This window comes from Zootoca vivipara, chromosome 15 (genome assembly GCF_965207765.1).
Source record: "Zootoca vivipara chromosome 15, rZooViv2.hap1.1, whole genome shotgun sequence".
NCBI lineage: Eukaryota > Metazoa > Chordata > Lepidosauria > Squamata > Lacertidae > Zootoca > Zootoca vivipara.
Genome location: NC_142598.1, coordinates 7,770,481 through 7,788,506, shown reverse-complemented (window position 1 = coordinate 7,788,506; position 18,026 = coordinate 7,770,481). Strand labels below are relative to the sequence as shown.

Here is an 18,026-nt window from a genome sequence, read left to right as displayed (position 1 = left end):
GGGAGGTGTCCTTTGGACCTGCTGCCTCAGGCACCAAAATATATTGGGTTGGCTCTGGGCTTGTTATTCACCACGCAAAATTACACCTGTTCTTTTGAAGCTTTAACTACTTTGCCTTCCTGCCAATTGCTACTAAACCTTTTGTGCCCATACAACCTCCCAGAGCTCTTTGCCCCTCTCTAGTTGTCCTACATTCCTTTTCTTGTCCAGAGCCGGCAGGAGCAAACCATTCTCTGTGCAAGGGAGCTTCCGAGGACCGAGAGAAGGAAGGTCCAAGCAGAGCTGGCTTGGCTACAGCAGTGAGCAGATGGACGTTCTGGAAAGGAAATTAGAAGAGACTATCAACAGCCACTGGCAGAGCAAAAGGTGCTGGGCTGGACACCTGCCTCTGTGCACACCATCCAACTGTCCATCGTGCTCCCTTAACACAGAATTCAGATATCAAAAATGCTACATGGTGGTAACTGATGAGGTTTGGTGGGCAAAACACTGGACAAATCTGGGAGACTTGCTTGTGGGCTTCCCAAAGGCATCTATCTAGCTGTCCACTGTGGCAAAGAGGATGCTGAATTCGTTAGGTCTTTGTCTGATCCAGCAAGCAAGGCTCTTCTCATGCTTTGTCTCAGCCACTGACTCATTGTGTGGCCTTGAACAAACTTCTTCACTTACTGCCTGCCAGGGGGTTGTTGCAGCTACTCTCGAGTAAAGACGCTCCTCTCCGCGCTGTCTTTAAGAGTTTTATTGCGCATACTATTTACAGTGCAGAGATAGCAGAAAACATGACCGCCTAGTCCGATTCAGAACCCGGCAATGGCTGCCGCCTGCTTTTCGTCCAGCATAAAAGCCTGGGCACCCCAAAACGCCGCTCCTGCGCCCTACGTGTGGGCGCGCACCTCCATTCGGGCGCCGGAAGGAGAGGTCTCCCCTCTTGCTGGCCGGGGCAGCGCCTGGGCTCCGACGTCTTGCTGAGCCCCTCATCCGCTGACCCTCGACCAGAGCGGCGCCAAGGCTCTGACGTGTCTCTGAGCCCCTCCTGAGTCCCCCTGACACTGCCTCTGTTCTTTCTACTGTGCAGAAGGTAGCTGAGGCTCGGAGCTTCCCCTGCTCTGTGTGCCAACTTTAGAACAGGTATGGTTCTTATAACTCTCCTAAGGTACTAAGGACCTATGCAAGAGGCTCTTGTGGCGTCAGAAGCTCCATTACAAAACCCTCACCAGAAGCTACATTGTCACTTTTGACAACTTGGGCTATTCAAGTCCTGTTTATTCACAAGTCTCATTCACAAGAACAATGTAGCATATCTGTATGGTCATGGCAAGCTATCTCCTCAGCAGAACTGCTATTTGACGGAGGCCTTTCTGTCAGAAAGTCGAGCCAATATCATGCAGCATTACGCGGTCAGGAGAGCAGAATTGATCCATGAGGTGCAATCCACTAGCAAGGTCTTCTGCACAAGTTAAACGAAAATGAACTACCTCTATGCTCTTGGACAATTCCCATTCATTCATTCTCCCCTTGGTAAAATAATACTCAGAGCAGCTTCCAAATAAATCCCATGTCAACAGGGCTTACACAGGAGAACTTCCTGGTTAACTGTGACCTCCAGGTCAGATTGTCCTGTCTTTCCCCACCCTGCTGCCCCCAACAACACTCAAAAGCAGCCCCCTGAAGCAGGCACACCTGCCCTATTGCTTTTTTGTGAGATGCCTCGGGCCTTACGTTTGCCATCTTGAGCCAAGAGCGAAGTAAGAAAAGAATGAAAAGGAGAGCGGAAGAACAGGAGCTAAGATTTCCCCACAGATTATGCATGGAGCTAACTCTCAGGAGACCCCAGCAAAGGCACAAGAATATACATACCTACTGCCCACATCCTTCCCGGGAGCTATTGCTGGCTTGGGTTTGGGAAGAGCAACCTGGGTGAAGAAAACAAATACTGTTTTGCTCCTGTATGTCTGGCATAACCACATTTATTTCAACAATGCAAGACACATCAAGGTATCCAGCCTCCCACCCTGTGGAATGCCCTCTCACCAGAGGTGAAAGAGATCAACAATTACCAGACCTTTAGAAGGCATCTCAAGGCAGCCCTGTTTAGGGAAGCTTTTAATGTTTGATGGATTTCTGTATTTTAATATTTTGTTGGAAGCCGCCCAGAGTGGCTGGGGGAACCCGGCCAGATGGGTGGGGTATAAATAAATTATTATTATTATTATTATTATTATTATTATTATTATTATTATTATTACTTTCCAGGGGGGGGAGCTGACAGCAGAGACCAGGACATGATCAGGGTTATGGGCTGGGCATGCCAAATTATGAAAGTGTAGAAAAATCATAGCACATGGTATTGCCTACAGCAGGCATCCCCAAACTTCGGCCCTCCAGATGTTTTGGACTACAATTCCCATCATCCCTGACCACTGGTCCTGTTAGCTAGGGATCATGGGAGTTGTAGGCCAAAACATCTGGAGGGCCGCAGTTTGGGGATGCCTGGCCTACAGAGTTTGGCTCCCTAAGAATCTCAGCTTTCATTTGAGTGGGGGAGCAAGCCCTTATGAATTGTGAAGACATAGCTGAAACTGTGTGGGACACATCGGGCTAGTGATTTGGGGTATAATATCCAACTTTCATCTTTGGGAAAAGTTGTGGAGAGAAGAAATAAAATTCACAGCATGCTGTGCGTTGAAAGAAAATCACATGAAAATGATGCACCGTTGGTATCCAACACCAAGTAAGATTGCAAAAATGTATAAAACTAAATCAAATATGTGTTGGAAATGTAAAGAGAAAGAAGGTACTTTTTTCCACATGTGGTGGTCATGTTGTAAGATAAAAAGCTTCTGGGAAATGATTTATAACGAATTAAAGAAAATGTTTAAAAATACATTTGTTTAAAAACCAGAAGGCTTTCTTTTAGGTTTAATAGGGGAAGAAGTACCAAGAGAAGATAAAATACTTTTTATGTATGCAATGGCGACGGTGAGAATGCTACTAGCCCAAAAATGGAAAGAAGAAGCATTACCAACAAAGGAAGAATAGCAGAGGAAATTGATGGATTATGCAGAAATGGTGAAACTGATGGGGAAGTTCAGAAACCAAGAAGATCAAGTATTTGCTAGAGATTGGAGTAAAATTGTAAGCAGTTAAACCACTGTAAGCAGTTAAAAACATTGGTAGCATTGTGATGACATTTGTAATGTGAAATTGATTATGATAAAACAGGGATACATACGAGTTGAAAAATTAAAATATGCAAAAAAATTAATTTTTAATTTAAGAAACCAGGGGAGCAAGTCGGAAGGTTCAGGGAACCTTGTAATTGGATATATATGAAAGATAATATGTATAAAAATGTGAAAACGAATAAAAAATTATTATTATTATTATTATTTAAAAAGAAACTGTGTGGGACAATGGCTGGTGAAATCTCAGGGGTCAGAGGTTGGGGTGTCAGTGCTCTGCAAAATTCCTTGCCTCACCTCACCAGCAAACTCAGAATAAAACGTGCAAACGAGTTTACAAACGCAAAATAAATTACTTAAAACAAAACATTTGCCAGATTTCTCCAGGCTGCAAATCCCCCCCCCCAAGTTTAATATATTTTTAAAAGCAGACAGTATGCACAGGGCTGGACAATCATCTGCCTCTTCCCATCACAATATGCTGCTCCTGTGGGCAGGAAACCAGCCTCTGAACAGCAACAATTGCTGGAGACATTTCAAGCCACGCTTAGTCATTGGCCTTGCTTTTGGCCCACATCCATTTCTGAAGAAACCAAAGTTTGGACTCTGGTGGTAACACAGCTGAAATTCATTTCTCAAAAAGAAAACGGAGCCACAGAAACGAGGTGACGGAAGGGACACAGTAGGCTGGATACCCTCTAGGATGAGCACTAACCACAGATTCCATATGGTTCATATTCTTGCCAGCCTCAGCTAAGCAAGGGCCTGGGCACAGAGCCAGAACCTTTGCAAAGCCGCACTCAGAAAAACATTTCGGGTGCCACCCAAACCAGCTTTGCTCTTGATGGAAAGCTTCTGGGACACAGAGAACAGATTGGCTCTTACTGGTGGCATAGTGAGGGGGTCAATGACCAGCCACTTCTCCGTCGTCGTCTCCAGTTGCTGGGAGGTCAGCGGCTCTCTCAGGCGCACAATTACTTCCAACTTGCCCCCTGTGGGCCGCCGACCGTCCAAAAGCTAGGCAGAGGAAAGAAAAAGTGAGAGAAGCCCCAATTAGTGTAGAACCACAACACTAAACTTCTCCCCGCCAACACCGAATCCGTCCCTCTTATGGTTCACACTTGTCAATCTGTATGGCAGAACGATGCAGCCTGTTCCTTTTGGCCCTCGGGATGCTGGGGGAGGAGCTGGCATTTCTGTCTTTTCGGCTATGTGGCAGATGGCAAACCAAAGCCTGGAGAAAACTGCTCTCTCAAGTTCTACAGGGAGGCTGGCTGAGCAGGCAGTGAAGGCTAGTTCAGAGCTCTAATCCAGGCCACTCCTTTATTCACAATCATATAGAGGTACACATGGAGTTAAAACACCACCACAACAACAACAACATTTAGAAAGATCAACATTCCTGAAGTCCTCCACTTCTGAAAACTGCAACTGGGCCTTGAAATTGTTTTTGGTGGATGTGTGGATACCTCCTTTAGTAGCTAATTGCATTGGTGGTGTGAATGTCTGTGAATTCCTCAGGTGGAATGTTTTTAGCAGTTATCATCTCAGGAAGATCTTCAAAATGGAACCTTATCCAAAAGCCTGCCTGCTGTCAGCTGCTTAGAGCAGTGTTTCCCAACCTTGTGCCTCCAGATGTTTTGGGACTACAACTCCCATCATCCCTAGCTAGCAAGACCAGTGGTCAGGACTGATGGGAATTGTGGTCCGAAAACAGCTGGAGGCACAAGGTTGGGAAACACTGGCTTAGAGCATTCTTCAAATGCAATATTTTTGTGTGTGCTAAAAATATTTGTAATCCTTGTTGAAATGTTCAGTTGGCAATCCTCATTATAGCTTGTTTACTTTGTTCCAAACCTATTCTCATTAATAAACTCTTGTCACAGTCCTTTTAGCACTTTTTCTGGCCGTTATATAGAACTGTGGCCTTGCACGTGATTTCACATTTAACATCAGTACAGAAGGCGGCAAAGTGGAGCCACTCCTGATGACCTGATGCAACAGGGATGCTGAAATGGGTGTGACACGCCCCAAGACATGCTGAGCCCAAGGCCTTGAAAGGCAGTGACATTTCTTCCAGCAAGCATCACAAAGGCATTGTCTGCGGTGAAAGCAAAAGTCTGATTTCACTCTAGCCTCTCTCAGTTCTGCTAGAATAGCGGTCAGCAAACTTTTTCAGCAGGGGGCCAGTCCACTGTCCCTCAGACCTTGTGCAGGGGCAGACTATATTTTGGGGGGGAAATAATGAACAGATTCCTATGCCCCACAAATAACCCAGAGATGCATCCTATATAATAAAGTCCAAGTGTCTCTGCGTACAGTCCCTGTGTCCCTGGGTTTGCGCTACTGCCTCCCATTTCCCTGTGGCCGCCAACCGCCGCTCCCGGCCGGACAGCGCCTCACTGCGTTTGCGTTAAGCGCGAGGAAGAGGAGGCTGCTTTCTTTTCCTTCCCCTCCCCTACACTCCTCCCACTATTCGCCATTGGCTGGTTCTAAACAGGGTTTACCACAGGGGCGGGAGGGAGACGGGGAGCAGCAAATCCCCGAGGCGAACACGCGCAGCACGACGGGCCGCAGCCCCCGGCTCCACAAATGGGTGCACTCCATAAGCAGCGGCGCCACTCCTACACGTGCCCCCGGCCGCGCTTCCACGCTACTCGGGCGCGCGGGTGCTGCTTCCCTTCCGCCGGCAGCACACGTGGGAAGGGAGGAGCGGCCTTGGCATTTGGGCTCCCGAGGCGGAGCTTCTGCACTGACGGGGAAAGGAGGGAGCCAATGCGTCGCAAAGAGGAGGAGGCTTTGGGTGGCGTGCGATGCGGGGATCGTGAGCACCAGAATCGGGACAGCGGGGAAACCCCTAGCCTCCGGATCAGGCCCCAAAGATGCCTCTACGAATGTCCCCGAGGTTGCTAGAGCAACAGGTCTGCTCTAGCACCTGTTATTTTAACGGGCTTCAAGATACTAGTTTTAAATAAAAGGACACATTTTACTTATGTAAAAACATGCTGATTCCCGGACTGTCCGCGGGCCGGATTTAGAAGGCAATTGGGCTGGATCCGGCCCCCGGGCCTTAGTTTGCCTACCCATGTGCTAGAGAAGAAAGGGAAGGATTCAGGCTTACCTCCAGAATATCCCGAAGCTCGCAGGCTGTCTCCAGTGCATCCAACTTCAATTGTGCAGTTCCAACTACACGGTCAGTTTTGAACAGCCCTCTGGAGAGAAATGGAAGTATTAGACTGATGACCTCATTCAGAGAGAGTCACAAATTTCATTCTGGTCTTACTTGCTCCCTTTCAATAAAACCAGCACTTAGCCTTTTTAAATTAACCAAACCACAAGAACTCCTGCAAGGTTACAGCAGAGTCTCCCCAACATTCCTGTAGTAAAGCTACTCATAGTTTGGATGCCTCTTTTCAGCTTGGTTATGGCTTTGGGTAAATGTGGATCTGAGCTATAAGTTGCCCGCCTGTCTTGCCTGTGTGTGTCAATGAGCCAACCTGAGTTTCTTCCTCCCATAATAAACATTTCCCAATCTCACATCCTGGGTTTTCTACTAATGTCCTGCCACCACCACATTATAGAAGTTAGACGTGGAAGATGTACCTTGTGTGGAATGGAAGCCACCTTGTCTCAATTGTTTTATCACTCTTTTGAAAGCACTCTGAAGCCTGTTTCAGTTAGTGCCTCCTTGACCGCTAAATATCCTTCCATTCTCCTCCATATTTTTTTGTGCTTCTGCCAATAGCCCTGAAAGAATGTGCAATCTCAGCACATTCACAGACACTAAGAACCAAACTACACATTACAAGAAACATCCTGAAATACATGACCGGGACCTGCCATTTTACTTTCTTAAGAAAAAAATCAAGGAAGGAGCAGGGGGCACAGATCATGACAGCCATGTTAGAGAGGGGGGGGCATATTCCTTTCCCCTGCATGCTTCCCCACCAAAAAATCCCACCTCAAGCTATTTGCTTCCGAAGGTGTTATTTGACAGGACAATTCTAGAAGGAAGCAAAGTGGCTATCCCAACAATATACTGATATTCTGTCCTCCCTGCATTGCATATTAAAAATACATATGTCAGGTTTAATTAAAAGCTCAGTGATTTCATGGAAGAGTTGAAAACGCTCATATTAAAGCTCTTAGGCCACTCAGACATGCAGCTGAAGGTGGCCCACCTCCAGTCAGTTTGACCACAGCAGGAAGGTCCCTACGGGTTTCTGCCAGTAACAGCCAAACCTCCATTTTGCTCACCCTTTATGGACGACTTCAAACTTGATGCCTTTTGTCTGGATGGCTCTCTTCAGCCCACGGTGCCCCCGATTAATAAACAGCTTGAACTTCTCTTGGAATTCTGCCGGAGGGAGATACCAAATGGGAAGGTTAATGGGCGTCAGGTGAGAGCCAAGAGCAGTCATTACTGAAAGGAACAGCCTTGCATTGCTGGAGGGACTGGGGTCCCTGCAGTTTGCTTCAACCCCCCCCCCCCAAAAAGCTTGGGAGGCTCAAATCCAACTCCTGAGCATTTACACAGTTGTTGTGCACCATTGATATCCCACTGTTCACCCCATCACAAACACCCTAGGTAAAAAAGATAAAAGGTAAAGGACCCCTGGACAGTTAAGTCCACTCAAAGGCGGCTATGGGGTGCAGTGCTCATCTTGCTTTCAGGCTGAGGGGGGCAGCGTTTGTCCACAGACAGCTTTCTGGGTCATGTGGCCAGCACGACTAAACCACTTCTGGCGCGATGGAACACCGTGATGGAAACCAGGGCACACGGAAACACCGTTTACCTTCCCGCTGCAGCAGTACCTATTTATCTACTTGCACTGGTGTGCTTTCGAACTGTTAGGTTGGAAGGAGCTGGGACAGAGCAACGGGAGCTCACCCCGTTGTGGGGATTCGAACCGCCAACCTTTTGATTGGCAAGTGCAAGAGGCTCAGTGGTTTAGACCACAGCGCCACCTGCGTCCCTGTGCAAGCACTCTATGCACTGGTAAAAGCAAATTGTGGCAGGATCAGGCTGTACAACATTGGCCGGTCATGTTTCAGCACAACAGCAAACCCCTCCATTTGCTTCTTAGCTCACCAGAAGCACTTACACTGAGACAGCTAAAGACTGTGCAGTTCTGATGCTGTCACTGCTCCTTGCCATCAAATACCCTAGGATGTCTGTCAGCAGATTCTGTAGGAGGGAGGGAGGCAGGGAAAACCTGGCAGCTATCTTCACGCTTTTTCCAGCTTCCCCCAAATCACGCTCGCTGTTGCCAAGAAGGAAGTCTGTGCCGCAATATACCCCACCAGACACCTTTGCCTTCAAACCCGTTTCCGCTGCAAGCTGTCATATTCACAGAGTGTGCAACTCGTATTCACAGAAGCAACTTCCACATAAGGACAGAGAACATTCTCCACTAGAATCCAGCAGCCAATACTTCTTGAACCCAGCAGTAGCCCAATGGAGCAAAAGGACCAACAATTTTCCAAATGATGCAGGCTTGCTACTAACAAGTCTTGAGGTATCTCTGGCTGCTGAGCCGTCAAAAGCTCGATCGTCTTCAGCCCTGTTCTTCAACTGGTAGCCTGTAGCAGAGTTTCAGACTGCCAAGCCTCTACGGCGACAAGAGCAGTCTATCCTCACCTGCTCTCCTCCCTGTCTTCGTGCTTTCTTTGCTGTCCCCAGTAAAAGCCTGGGAAGGAAATTTACTTCCAATACTGCACAGCTAGCTCAGTGCTTGGGGACAAAGGAGAGGGCCTCAGAAAGCAGGCCGGTGACGAGGGTCTGGCATACCCAGACACAGAACTAAGGGACCAGCCCAGTATACCAGTGCTTCATAGCTCTGTCCAATATCTGACCTACAGCATCTCCCTCTATTCCAGGTGTGGGGTTGTCCCTGTGACTAAGGGCTAGACCACATGCAGCACAGTATAGGTCATTTGGAATTCAACTCATTAAAAAAATAGAATAGTATGCAAGTGTAGGGCAGATTTAACTCTTCCATTCCCAGCCACGATCCCGATATTCACCCCCCACTTGCCTTTCTTAAGCTAATGGCGGAGGGGATTTCATGAGGATAGGGCTGCCATTCATGTGGCGCTTTGCCCTGGATCTTAGTCAAGTCAATCATAAGAGTGTGTGTTTTTTTGTTGAAAGGAAAAAAGAATAGAAGAAAAGCCCAACATTTTTTGGGGGGGGGTCTTCCTAAAAAAAAGGGATTGCAGCAGGGGAGAGAATGGTTGAACCTCCCCTCCCTTGCATGCTGCAGCCCCCCCAACACACACAGCCTCTAGTACCTTGGTACCTTGGTTGTTGAATGGCTTGGCTCCTGAACAAATCGGCTCCTGAACGCCACAAACCCAGAAGTGTGTGTTCCAGTTTGCGAATGTTTTTTGGAAGCCGAATGTCTGACGCGGCTTCCGATTGAGTGCAGGAAGCTCCTGCAGCCAATCGGAAGCCGTGCCTTGGTTTTCGAACAGATTAAGTTTGACACCCAAGGTACCACTGTATTAAAGGTAAAGGTAAAAGGACCCCTGACCATTAGGTCCAGTCATGACCGACTCTGGGGTTGCGGCGCTCATCTCGCATTATTGGCCGAGGGAGCCGGCGTACAGCTTCCAGGTCATGTGGCCAGCATGACAAAGCCACTTCTGGTGAACCAGAGCAGCACACGGAAACGCTGTTTACCTTCCCGCTGTAGCGGTACCTATTTATCTACTTGCACTTTGGCGTGCTTTCGAACTGCTAGGTTGGCAGGAGCTGGGACCGAGCAACAGGTGCTCACCCCGTCGCAGGGATTTGAACCGCCAAACTTCTGATCGGCAAGCCCTAGGCTCTGTGGTTTAACCCACAGCGCCACCTACAGATTTAAGTTTGACACCCAAGGTACCACTGTATTAAATTTACTTACAAGAAACACAATACCGATGGGCTTCCTGGTGATGTGTTCAGTACTGCACAAGTGCACATGCTTTGGCCCTGAAGCTGGCAGGTGCTTCTTCCCCCCTCCCCCCTTCTTTCTAGCATGGCCTAAAGCTCACAAACATAAACTTACCGGGAGAGTTGGAATTCTTGATCACGTTGGTCTTGTCTTTCTGCGCTTCCTCCTGCAAATACAGAAATGTGAAAAGAAGCAGTAAGAACCAGGCGCCTGCCGGAGAACCGATTCGGAGCATTTCAAAGCAGACCCCACCACCATCCTCAAAGCAGCTTCACACATCAAGCTTTTTCTACACCTGCATTACATGCAGCTGGCTATTGAAAAGGCCGTTTCGAATTATTATTGTCATTTTTCTTTTTATTAAAATACCACCCCATATCCATAGATCTCAGGGCGGTTCACAACATAAATATACAAATGCAGGGGGAAATGATCGCTGGCTGCTTCCCACAGGAAAATGAAAAGTTAACATACGAAGCAGCCCAAACTCACCGCATTGGGATAGGGGAATTCAAAGCGGACAAAGGCATCCAGGTCATTAGGAGACATGCCTGAAGAAGAGAAAAACGAGAGTCAGGAAACCTTTTTTAAAAATCTCAAAATCTCAAAGATAAAGGACAAGGAGGAGGGGCTGCTCTCAGAAGGCTCCACGTGGAAATCGGCTCAGCACCTGCAAAACCAGGCCTCTCCACAGAAGCCGGGGCAGAAGTTTGGCCTTCGCATGACTGCCTCGGCCTGCAGTGCCCTAGAATTCAGCATGTGGGACAACAGGCCTAGAAGTGGGCAATTCAGAGTAAAGAACACTCCTTAGGAACCACCTTTGTAACACGTGTTTACCTATATTACAAAATGAAAGGGGGTAGGGTGGGGGGAGAGAGAAAGAACAGGCTTCAACGGAATTAAATTCACTCCCAAATCCAGCTTTTTAGTCTTTCTCCCCTGACAGGTGGGAAGGTGGTAATTTCACAGAATGGGTCAAGGGAAAGGAGAGGAGGGAGGACGTGCCCTTCCCAATGCACACACACCTGTTTTGGAAATACTCAAGAAGCACACAAGGTCCCTTCCCTGGCACCCTGGCAGAACACACGACTAAGGAAGGTGGTTGAAGAAGTGGTGGGGGCTGTGTGCTCTACATAGCCAGAGCGGGAGGTTGGGGGGGGGGAAGCTTTTCAAATAGGTTATTCTGATGCCCTGTCTCAGCCAGCCACACGTCCTGTCCGCTTCACAGCAGCAGCAGCAGCAGCAAATCCTTGATCTCTCTATAAATTTTTCTCTCCCCTTCCTCTCCTACACTCCTACACCTTTGCTACTCCAGTAACCAGATTTCTTCCGGTCTTTTATTTCCAGATAGGCTCTTTCCCGAGCAGCAAATACCTAAATCACTTTTTAAAACCTTTTAACATATCGCACAATAATTTGCTCTGGGGCGTGCCTGCGAGGGCTTGGCTTGTAAATCAATAACAACAACAGGATACTCTTTCTGGCAGTGTTTATGACAACTACTGAAATTACAAGCAGGCAGGAGAGTCAAGCAAGCAGGATCCAATCACTTTTTATGGGTTTTACGGTCATGTTATTGTTGCTTTGATGCTGTTAGCTGCCCTTGAGTTTCCATGAGGAAAGAAAGGCAGGGTATAGACTGAATGAAGAAATGAATAAAATGAGGAGGACAACAATAGAGATACAGTCTTTTGTTCAGGATGCCACTCTGCAATGCTATTTGCCACATTTCTTCCTCCATGGATAGGACAGTGTAATAGTGATTGGGATTAGCTCTGCTCACTTAAACAGTGGCTTCTAACACACATGGGACCCAAACATATAAAATTATAGGAAAAACAAAGAGGAATAAAAGTTCTTTAGCATTCTACAGAACATACAGATACAGCTGGGGAGCCTGTGGGCCTCCAAATATTGTTGGAGTCCAACTTCCATTAACCCAGTCAACAGGGGATGATGGGCATTGTAGTCCAGCCATAACACCCATGAGATAGGCGCAGCAATGTTAAGAGGGACTCGGTTTTGCACTAGGACAGGGCACAAAGAAATAAACTGGAGAGGGCAGGTCAGCCCTTTTGCACATTTCAGGGGAGGGGAGAATTCTTAATTTTGAGAATAAATGTTAGAATCGTCTTGCTGGATCAGGCTCAACTGTCCCTCTAGCCCAGTGTTTTTCCCTCCAGTAAGGCCCCGTCAGATGCTGCTAGGAAATTCACAAGCAGGGCATTAAAGACAGCCGCTGCCCCTGTTGTTTGTTGTCCTTTTCATCTGGTAAAGAGAAACCATTTGCTGCTCTGAACAAAGAAAGTCCCACGGGCATAACACTTTGCATAACTAGTTGGGTGACATAAACAAGAGAAAGAAAAACATTGGATCCCTTCTGCCAACACAAACAATTGTCAATGGCTTTGGGAACTCTTTGGGAACCATACTTGTTCTAGCAGGCACCTAACTTTCCTCTGCCTGCCCCCCCCCGGCCCCCAGTTTGGCTTTAGAGGGGACCCTCGAACCTCCAGATATTGTTGAACTTCAGCTCCCAGCCAGCATGACCAATGGTCAGAGGTGATGGGAGCAGCAGCTCAGCAATACCTGGGGAGTCACAGGCTCCCCCATCCCAACTGCTTTGTTCAACTAACAAGGAATGGTGGCAACAGGCATAGCAACTTCCACCCCCCACCCCCAAATTACGTTTTCAGAAACGGAAGCCGTTTCCTGCATTACCTGGAGGAGCTGGCAGGTTGATTCCTTTCACGACAGAAAGAACCATATCGTTGCTGTTCAATTCTGGGAAAATCCTGCGAGGGTGGAAAGGAGAGGGCCAACTTCAACCAAGGTGCTTTCAGTGAACAGGCCAGGATCTCACCATCACCAAACAAAGCGTCCGACTCCACCCATCTATTCCCACCATTCCAAAAAGAACACTTTGAAAGGCTTTCTCTCGTCTCTCTCACACACTCTCATACACGTCCTGGGCAAGAGCTGAGGTTTGAAACAGGTCGAGGCCCTTTAATAAATCTTGGTTTGGCCTATGTGGGATTTTTAAAATCCCCCTTTATTGTTGTGGCTCTGAGAGAACCTACTCCTGCAAAGGAAAAGCCTGACCAATGGCTAGGGACTCAGCCGCATGCATAAACATAAAGCGCTTTATATGCGTTATAACACTGTAACACTAGATGGTGCTGTGGAGTCTTGCCTTTCACCAACGGGATTTCCCTGTATGAAGTTTACAACACATTTAACTGAATCAATTATTTGATGTGTCTAGATCTGGCCTAGGAAGGAGAGCCCAAAAAGCATTTAGCATCTAGCATTTGGGGCAAACTGCAAAGCAATGGCTCACATACTTGACCACACTGAAAGTCCGCTGCTCATAATGATATTTGGGCAGTGGAAACCCCTTGGCGTGGGCTTGCTTTAAGATCTCCATGTTCTTTTTGCAGTCTTCAGCCATCTTCTCAAATCTGGAAAGGGGCAGACCAAAACAGTCAACTTAGTTTACAGGGTGATTCACGGAGTTGAAATAAGTTTTCTTAGAAGAGCTATGAGAACTTTGTTATGCTTGAAGAAATACTTGGAGTGGACAGGATGTGTTGGAAAGCTTCAGCCAATGAGAATTCAGATAAAGCTGGGATCTTGGTTAAGCAACAGCCCAAAGAATTCAGCACAAAAGAGTTAACTTGGATGCTAGCAAACAGAAGCCGTATTTTCAGAAAACAGCCAAAACTGGAAGCCCTCCAACCGTAACTGACTGGCAGCACACACAGATGTCTGGGAACAAGCTATGTTTTGAGAACAGGGTCAGAAAAATAGAACATTCCACGCTTTGCACTAGAGTGCTGGTTATGGATTTCATTAGGCAGTAGCAAAAACAAATTATGCCATGAATTGAGCAATGTAGCAATGAGCAAAAATGCCATACTATAAAAGTGATGTGTGGAAATGGACTTTTAAGAGGAGCAGCATGTGGCAGACATTCTATATTCTCTGAAGGAAGAAACGCGTGTAACCTTAAATATAAATTATGAAAGCTTATTCTACTTGTGACCTTTATTTACCCCACCCCCTTCAATGCATTCCCATCACTTGCTTTGGGAATCCTTTTGCTTGTTTTAAAATGCCAATGAACCTATTCAATGACTTGCCTCACCCCAGCTGCAGAACTGACGATGCAGAAGATACAGGGAACCAGGCAGAGGGCCTTCTCGGTAGTGGCACCTGCCCTGTGGAACGCCCTCCTACCAGATGTCAAAGAGAAAAACAACTACCAGACGTTTAGAGGACATCTGAAGGCAGCCCTGTTTAGGGAAGCTTTTAATGTTTAACAGACTATTGTATTTTAATATATTGTTGGAAGCCGCCCAGAGTGGCTGGGGAAACCCAGCCAGATGGGCGGGGTATAAATAATAAATTATGATGATGATGATGATGCTATATGGAGCACCTGCTGCGAAGAGGGCGTTCCTGGCCAACACAGGCCACAGATTTAGCAGAGAGAGCAGAGGAAGGGAAGGGTATTGCTCAGTTGCCATCACGCTTACTTGGTAGTTTCTGCGATGTTTCCTAAATGGGTGAACTGCTTGGAGAAACTCACACACATCTGGAACAAAAAAGAAAGGAAAAGGAGGGAGTAACATCGGGAGCAGGCAGGCATGATCCTGGCTCCCTCCCATGGGCCATGTACCTTTGCAGTCAAATGCCTTAAATTCCACCCCTTAAGTGTCAGCCCTTATATGGCCAAAGTATGCAGACTCTCTTCTCAAGGAACCCAGAAGCCATTTGCATCTTTCTTAATGTAGCCCATCCATTGCTCATCATTTACTTAATACTCGGGTAGCTGCAGGAAGTCCATATGGGGCCACACCAACAGTCCCTTCTGATGTATATATTCAAACACACCCACCCACCCACCCTTATAAGTAAATCGGAGAGAGATGCAAGCAAGAAATACAGCTGCTGCCATTATGTCAGGTTTGCCCCCTCCGTCCCTTGCTGGATCAGACCAATTAGCGTCTGTCTAATCCAGGGGTCAACAACCTTTTTCAGCCGTGGGCCGGTTTTCACCGTCCCTCAGACCATGTGGTAGGCCGGACTATATTTTGAAAAACAATATAAACAAATTCCTATGCCCCACAAATAACCCATAGATGCATTTTAAATAAAAGGACACATTCTACTCATGTAAAAAATAGGCTGATTCCCGGACTGTCTGCGGGCCGGATTTAGAAGGCGATTGGGCCGCATCCGGCCCCCAGGCCTTAGGTTGCCTACCCCTGGTCTAATCCAATATCCTGTTTCCAACTATGCTCCATCAACCAAATGTTTCCAGGAAGCCCACCAGAATGGAATGAAGGCCACAGCCCTCCCACCTTATTTCGCTCCCAGGATACGGCAGGCGTAACAAGTGTGATGATTTCAGTAAGAATGATCGACTGCCATCCTAGTATGCCTTGTCTCGCATCTGGTGGGGCTTCCAGGAAAAGGAGGAAGAAACCTTTATAGTTTAAAAAGATAGCCTTGCTCTTCCCGATTCCAAAAGAGAGGATGCAACATCCCTTAGAACAACATCCCCAAACTTCGGCCCTCCAGTTGTTTTGGACTACAATTCCCACCATCCCTGACCACTGGTCCTGTTAGCTAGGGATCATGGGAGTTGTAGGCCAAAACATCTGGAGCGCCTCAGTTTGGGGATGCCTGCCTTAGAGCTTCCCTATGCCCCACTTACCTCATGCTGCTGCCTCATAATTTTCACAAGCTCCATGTACTGGGCAGCTGCTTCTGGGGAGATGTTGAGTCCACGGCGCTGTGCAAGTGTGAAGTCCTCCTTGTTCACAGGGGCTTGGGGTACCTGAAGGGTGAAAGTGTGTATTTGGGGGTGGGGGAAGTTAGTATCAGAAGGAACCACTCCAAAAAGGGCTGTGTCACCTCCAGGCACAAAACACAAATCAGCACAGAGTGATCCTCTTCCTGTCAAACACACCTGGGTTTCCCACAAAGGGAGCTCCCGATCCAAAACTGTGTGGATCTATAAACTGGTCTGAAATGGGAGGCTTGCCTGCTGCCATCATTATATATTTTCCAGCGAAAGGCAAAAAAACTTACCTCTATAACCAGGCCTTAGGCCAAGCACCCCCAAACTGCGGCCCTCCAGATGTTTTGGCCTACAACTCCCATGATCCCTAGCTAACAGGACCAGTGGTCAGGGATGATGGGAATTGTAGTCCGAAACATCTGGAGGGCCGAAGTTTGGGGATGCCTGGCTTAGGCTTTTAACTAACTGGCCTTCTAGAAGTGGGTGGGATGTTTTTACTGTATTTCTTTTTCCTATTGGTTTTAATATAACTATATGGGGTTTATTGTGTGTGTGTTTGTTTGGTTGGTTGGTTGTAAGTTGCTTCAGTTTCCCTTGGGTAAGATAAAGCAACTATCAAATTTAATTAATTAATAATGAAATGTCCCATGCCAAGCTTAAAGGTACAGCCTTAACTGGCCCTCATTCAGCAACAGCGCTAAGTCAAATGGGATGACCGAAAAAATATTTTGCCCCACGCTAGTTGGTTCAAGAAGGGGCATTAGAGCAGGTTTTCCTTGGACACAGACCAAACTGTAGCATAAAACAGAACAAAAGACCAGGCCTGCTGGATCAGACCTAGGGTCCATCTAGTAAATTTTCTGACTGGTGTGATGCCTCTGGGAAAATCTCAAGCAGTGCATGAAGGCAACAGTCCCCCCACTCCCTGCTATTTCCCCAGGATGATGTACTCAAGAGGTATACTCCCTCTGAACACAGATATTAGATATGATAGCTAAACAGAACCACTTATTTTCCACGTACTTGTCAAATCCCATCATGCTCAGAATACAGACACTGAGGAATGCAAAAGATTGCAAGCATCAGGGCAAGATTTTTCTTCCAGCACTCCACAGATGAGACCAGATTTATTTTTATTTTTAAAAATATGTCTCTCTGGCTCAGAACTCAGGTTCCGGAACTGGGGCATAGTGACTGAAAAACAACATTCATGCACTTCATGAGCTTTGAGCTGTTTTCTAACACAACTCTCTTGACAGCACTTCAAGACCTTTCCCAACCAGAGAGAAAGAGAGAATAGGATTGCCTTTGTTATGTCGACCGGGAGCCCGCTCTGTGATGCTTCAATCATAGGGTCCAGACCCTTGGCTTGACGCAAGAACATCTTGGCCCCCTCAATGTCATTCTGCTGCTTTGCTTTGAGAGCTGCCTGCATCAGCTGCTTCTTCCGGGTTTCCAGGAAAGTCAGCTGCTGTTGAGCTGCAGGGAGAAAGGAGACCCACCAGGCATGCTTCAAAGTCCCTTCTAAACAGACAATAAGGAGGTCTCAAATGGGCAAGGGTGCAAATCTTATTTCAGTAGACTAACATATGCCTGTGCATAAGCAAAACAGTCACTTTTTACAAGTAGCATGCTGGTAACACAAAAAGCATGTTTGCTCAGGAGACAGCAATAAATGCAGAGCCTATAATGAGTCTAGGCAGCCTTAGAAAGAATAATAAAAACAGCCATTATCATATCTCCAAGAGCAGCCAATAATGAATGCTACATTACACCAGTTAAGAAATGGTCTTTCTCCTGTTGGGTTGGATTCCAAAATAGCAAAAAAAAGAGAAGTTGTTTGCTTCCATTGGAGAAAGTTTGGGGCTTTTGCAGAGAATACATTCCAAGGAACAGAGCCCAAGCTTCTCAATCTGATGTTAGGTGGTCACTGCAAAGTCCTACCCACATGGCAATGACTTTTGGGCTGTAAAATTCAGGGGAAAGTGGAGATTGGGGAAAACAAAGTACCTCAATAAAAGAGGCACCAATCAGCCCAGGGATTTTTGCAGAAATCAGGAACGTGGAATGTGCCACCAACACAGATTCTGTTGTTGT

At 47.0% G+C, this 18,026-nt stretch overlaps 1 protein-coding gene across 2 annotated transcripts in view; it reads right to left on the bottom strand.

The window, feature by feature from the left end:
- CC2D1A (coiled-coil and C2 domain containing 1A) overlaps positions 1-18,026 on the bottom strand; it is a 47,225-nt gene that overhangs the window by 7,915 nt on the left and 21,284 nt on the right. For both annotated transcript variants that reach the window (XM_035140565.3, XM_035140564.3), the window contains 11 exons: positions 17,236-17,408; positions 15,843-15,965; positions 14,659-14,717; positions 13,465-13,581; positions 12,842-12,915; positions 10,613-10,671; positions 10,235-10,286; positions 7,440-7,539; positions 6,304-6,394; positions 4,068-4,199; positions 1,858-1,913 (listed from right to left, as the gene is read on the bottom strand). In XM_035140565.3, the coding sequence (XP_034996456.3) occupies positions 1,858-1,913; positions 4,068-4,199; positions 6,304-6,394; positions 7,440-7,539; positions 10,235-10,286; positions 10,613-10,671; positions 12,842-12,915; positions 13,465-13,581; positions 14,659-14,717; positions 15,843-15,965; positions 17,236-17,408 (1,036 nt within the window). The remainder of the gene's footprint in view (positions 1-1,857; positions 1,914-4,067; positions 4,200-6,303; positions 6,395-7,439; positions 7,540-10,234; positions 10,287-10,612; positions 10,672-12,841; positions 12,916-13,464; positions 13,582-14,658; positions 14,718-15,842; positions 15,966-17,235; positions 17,409-18,026) is intronic.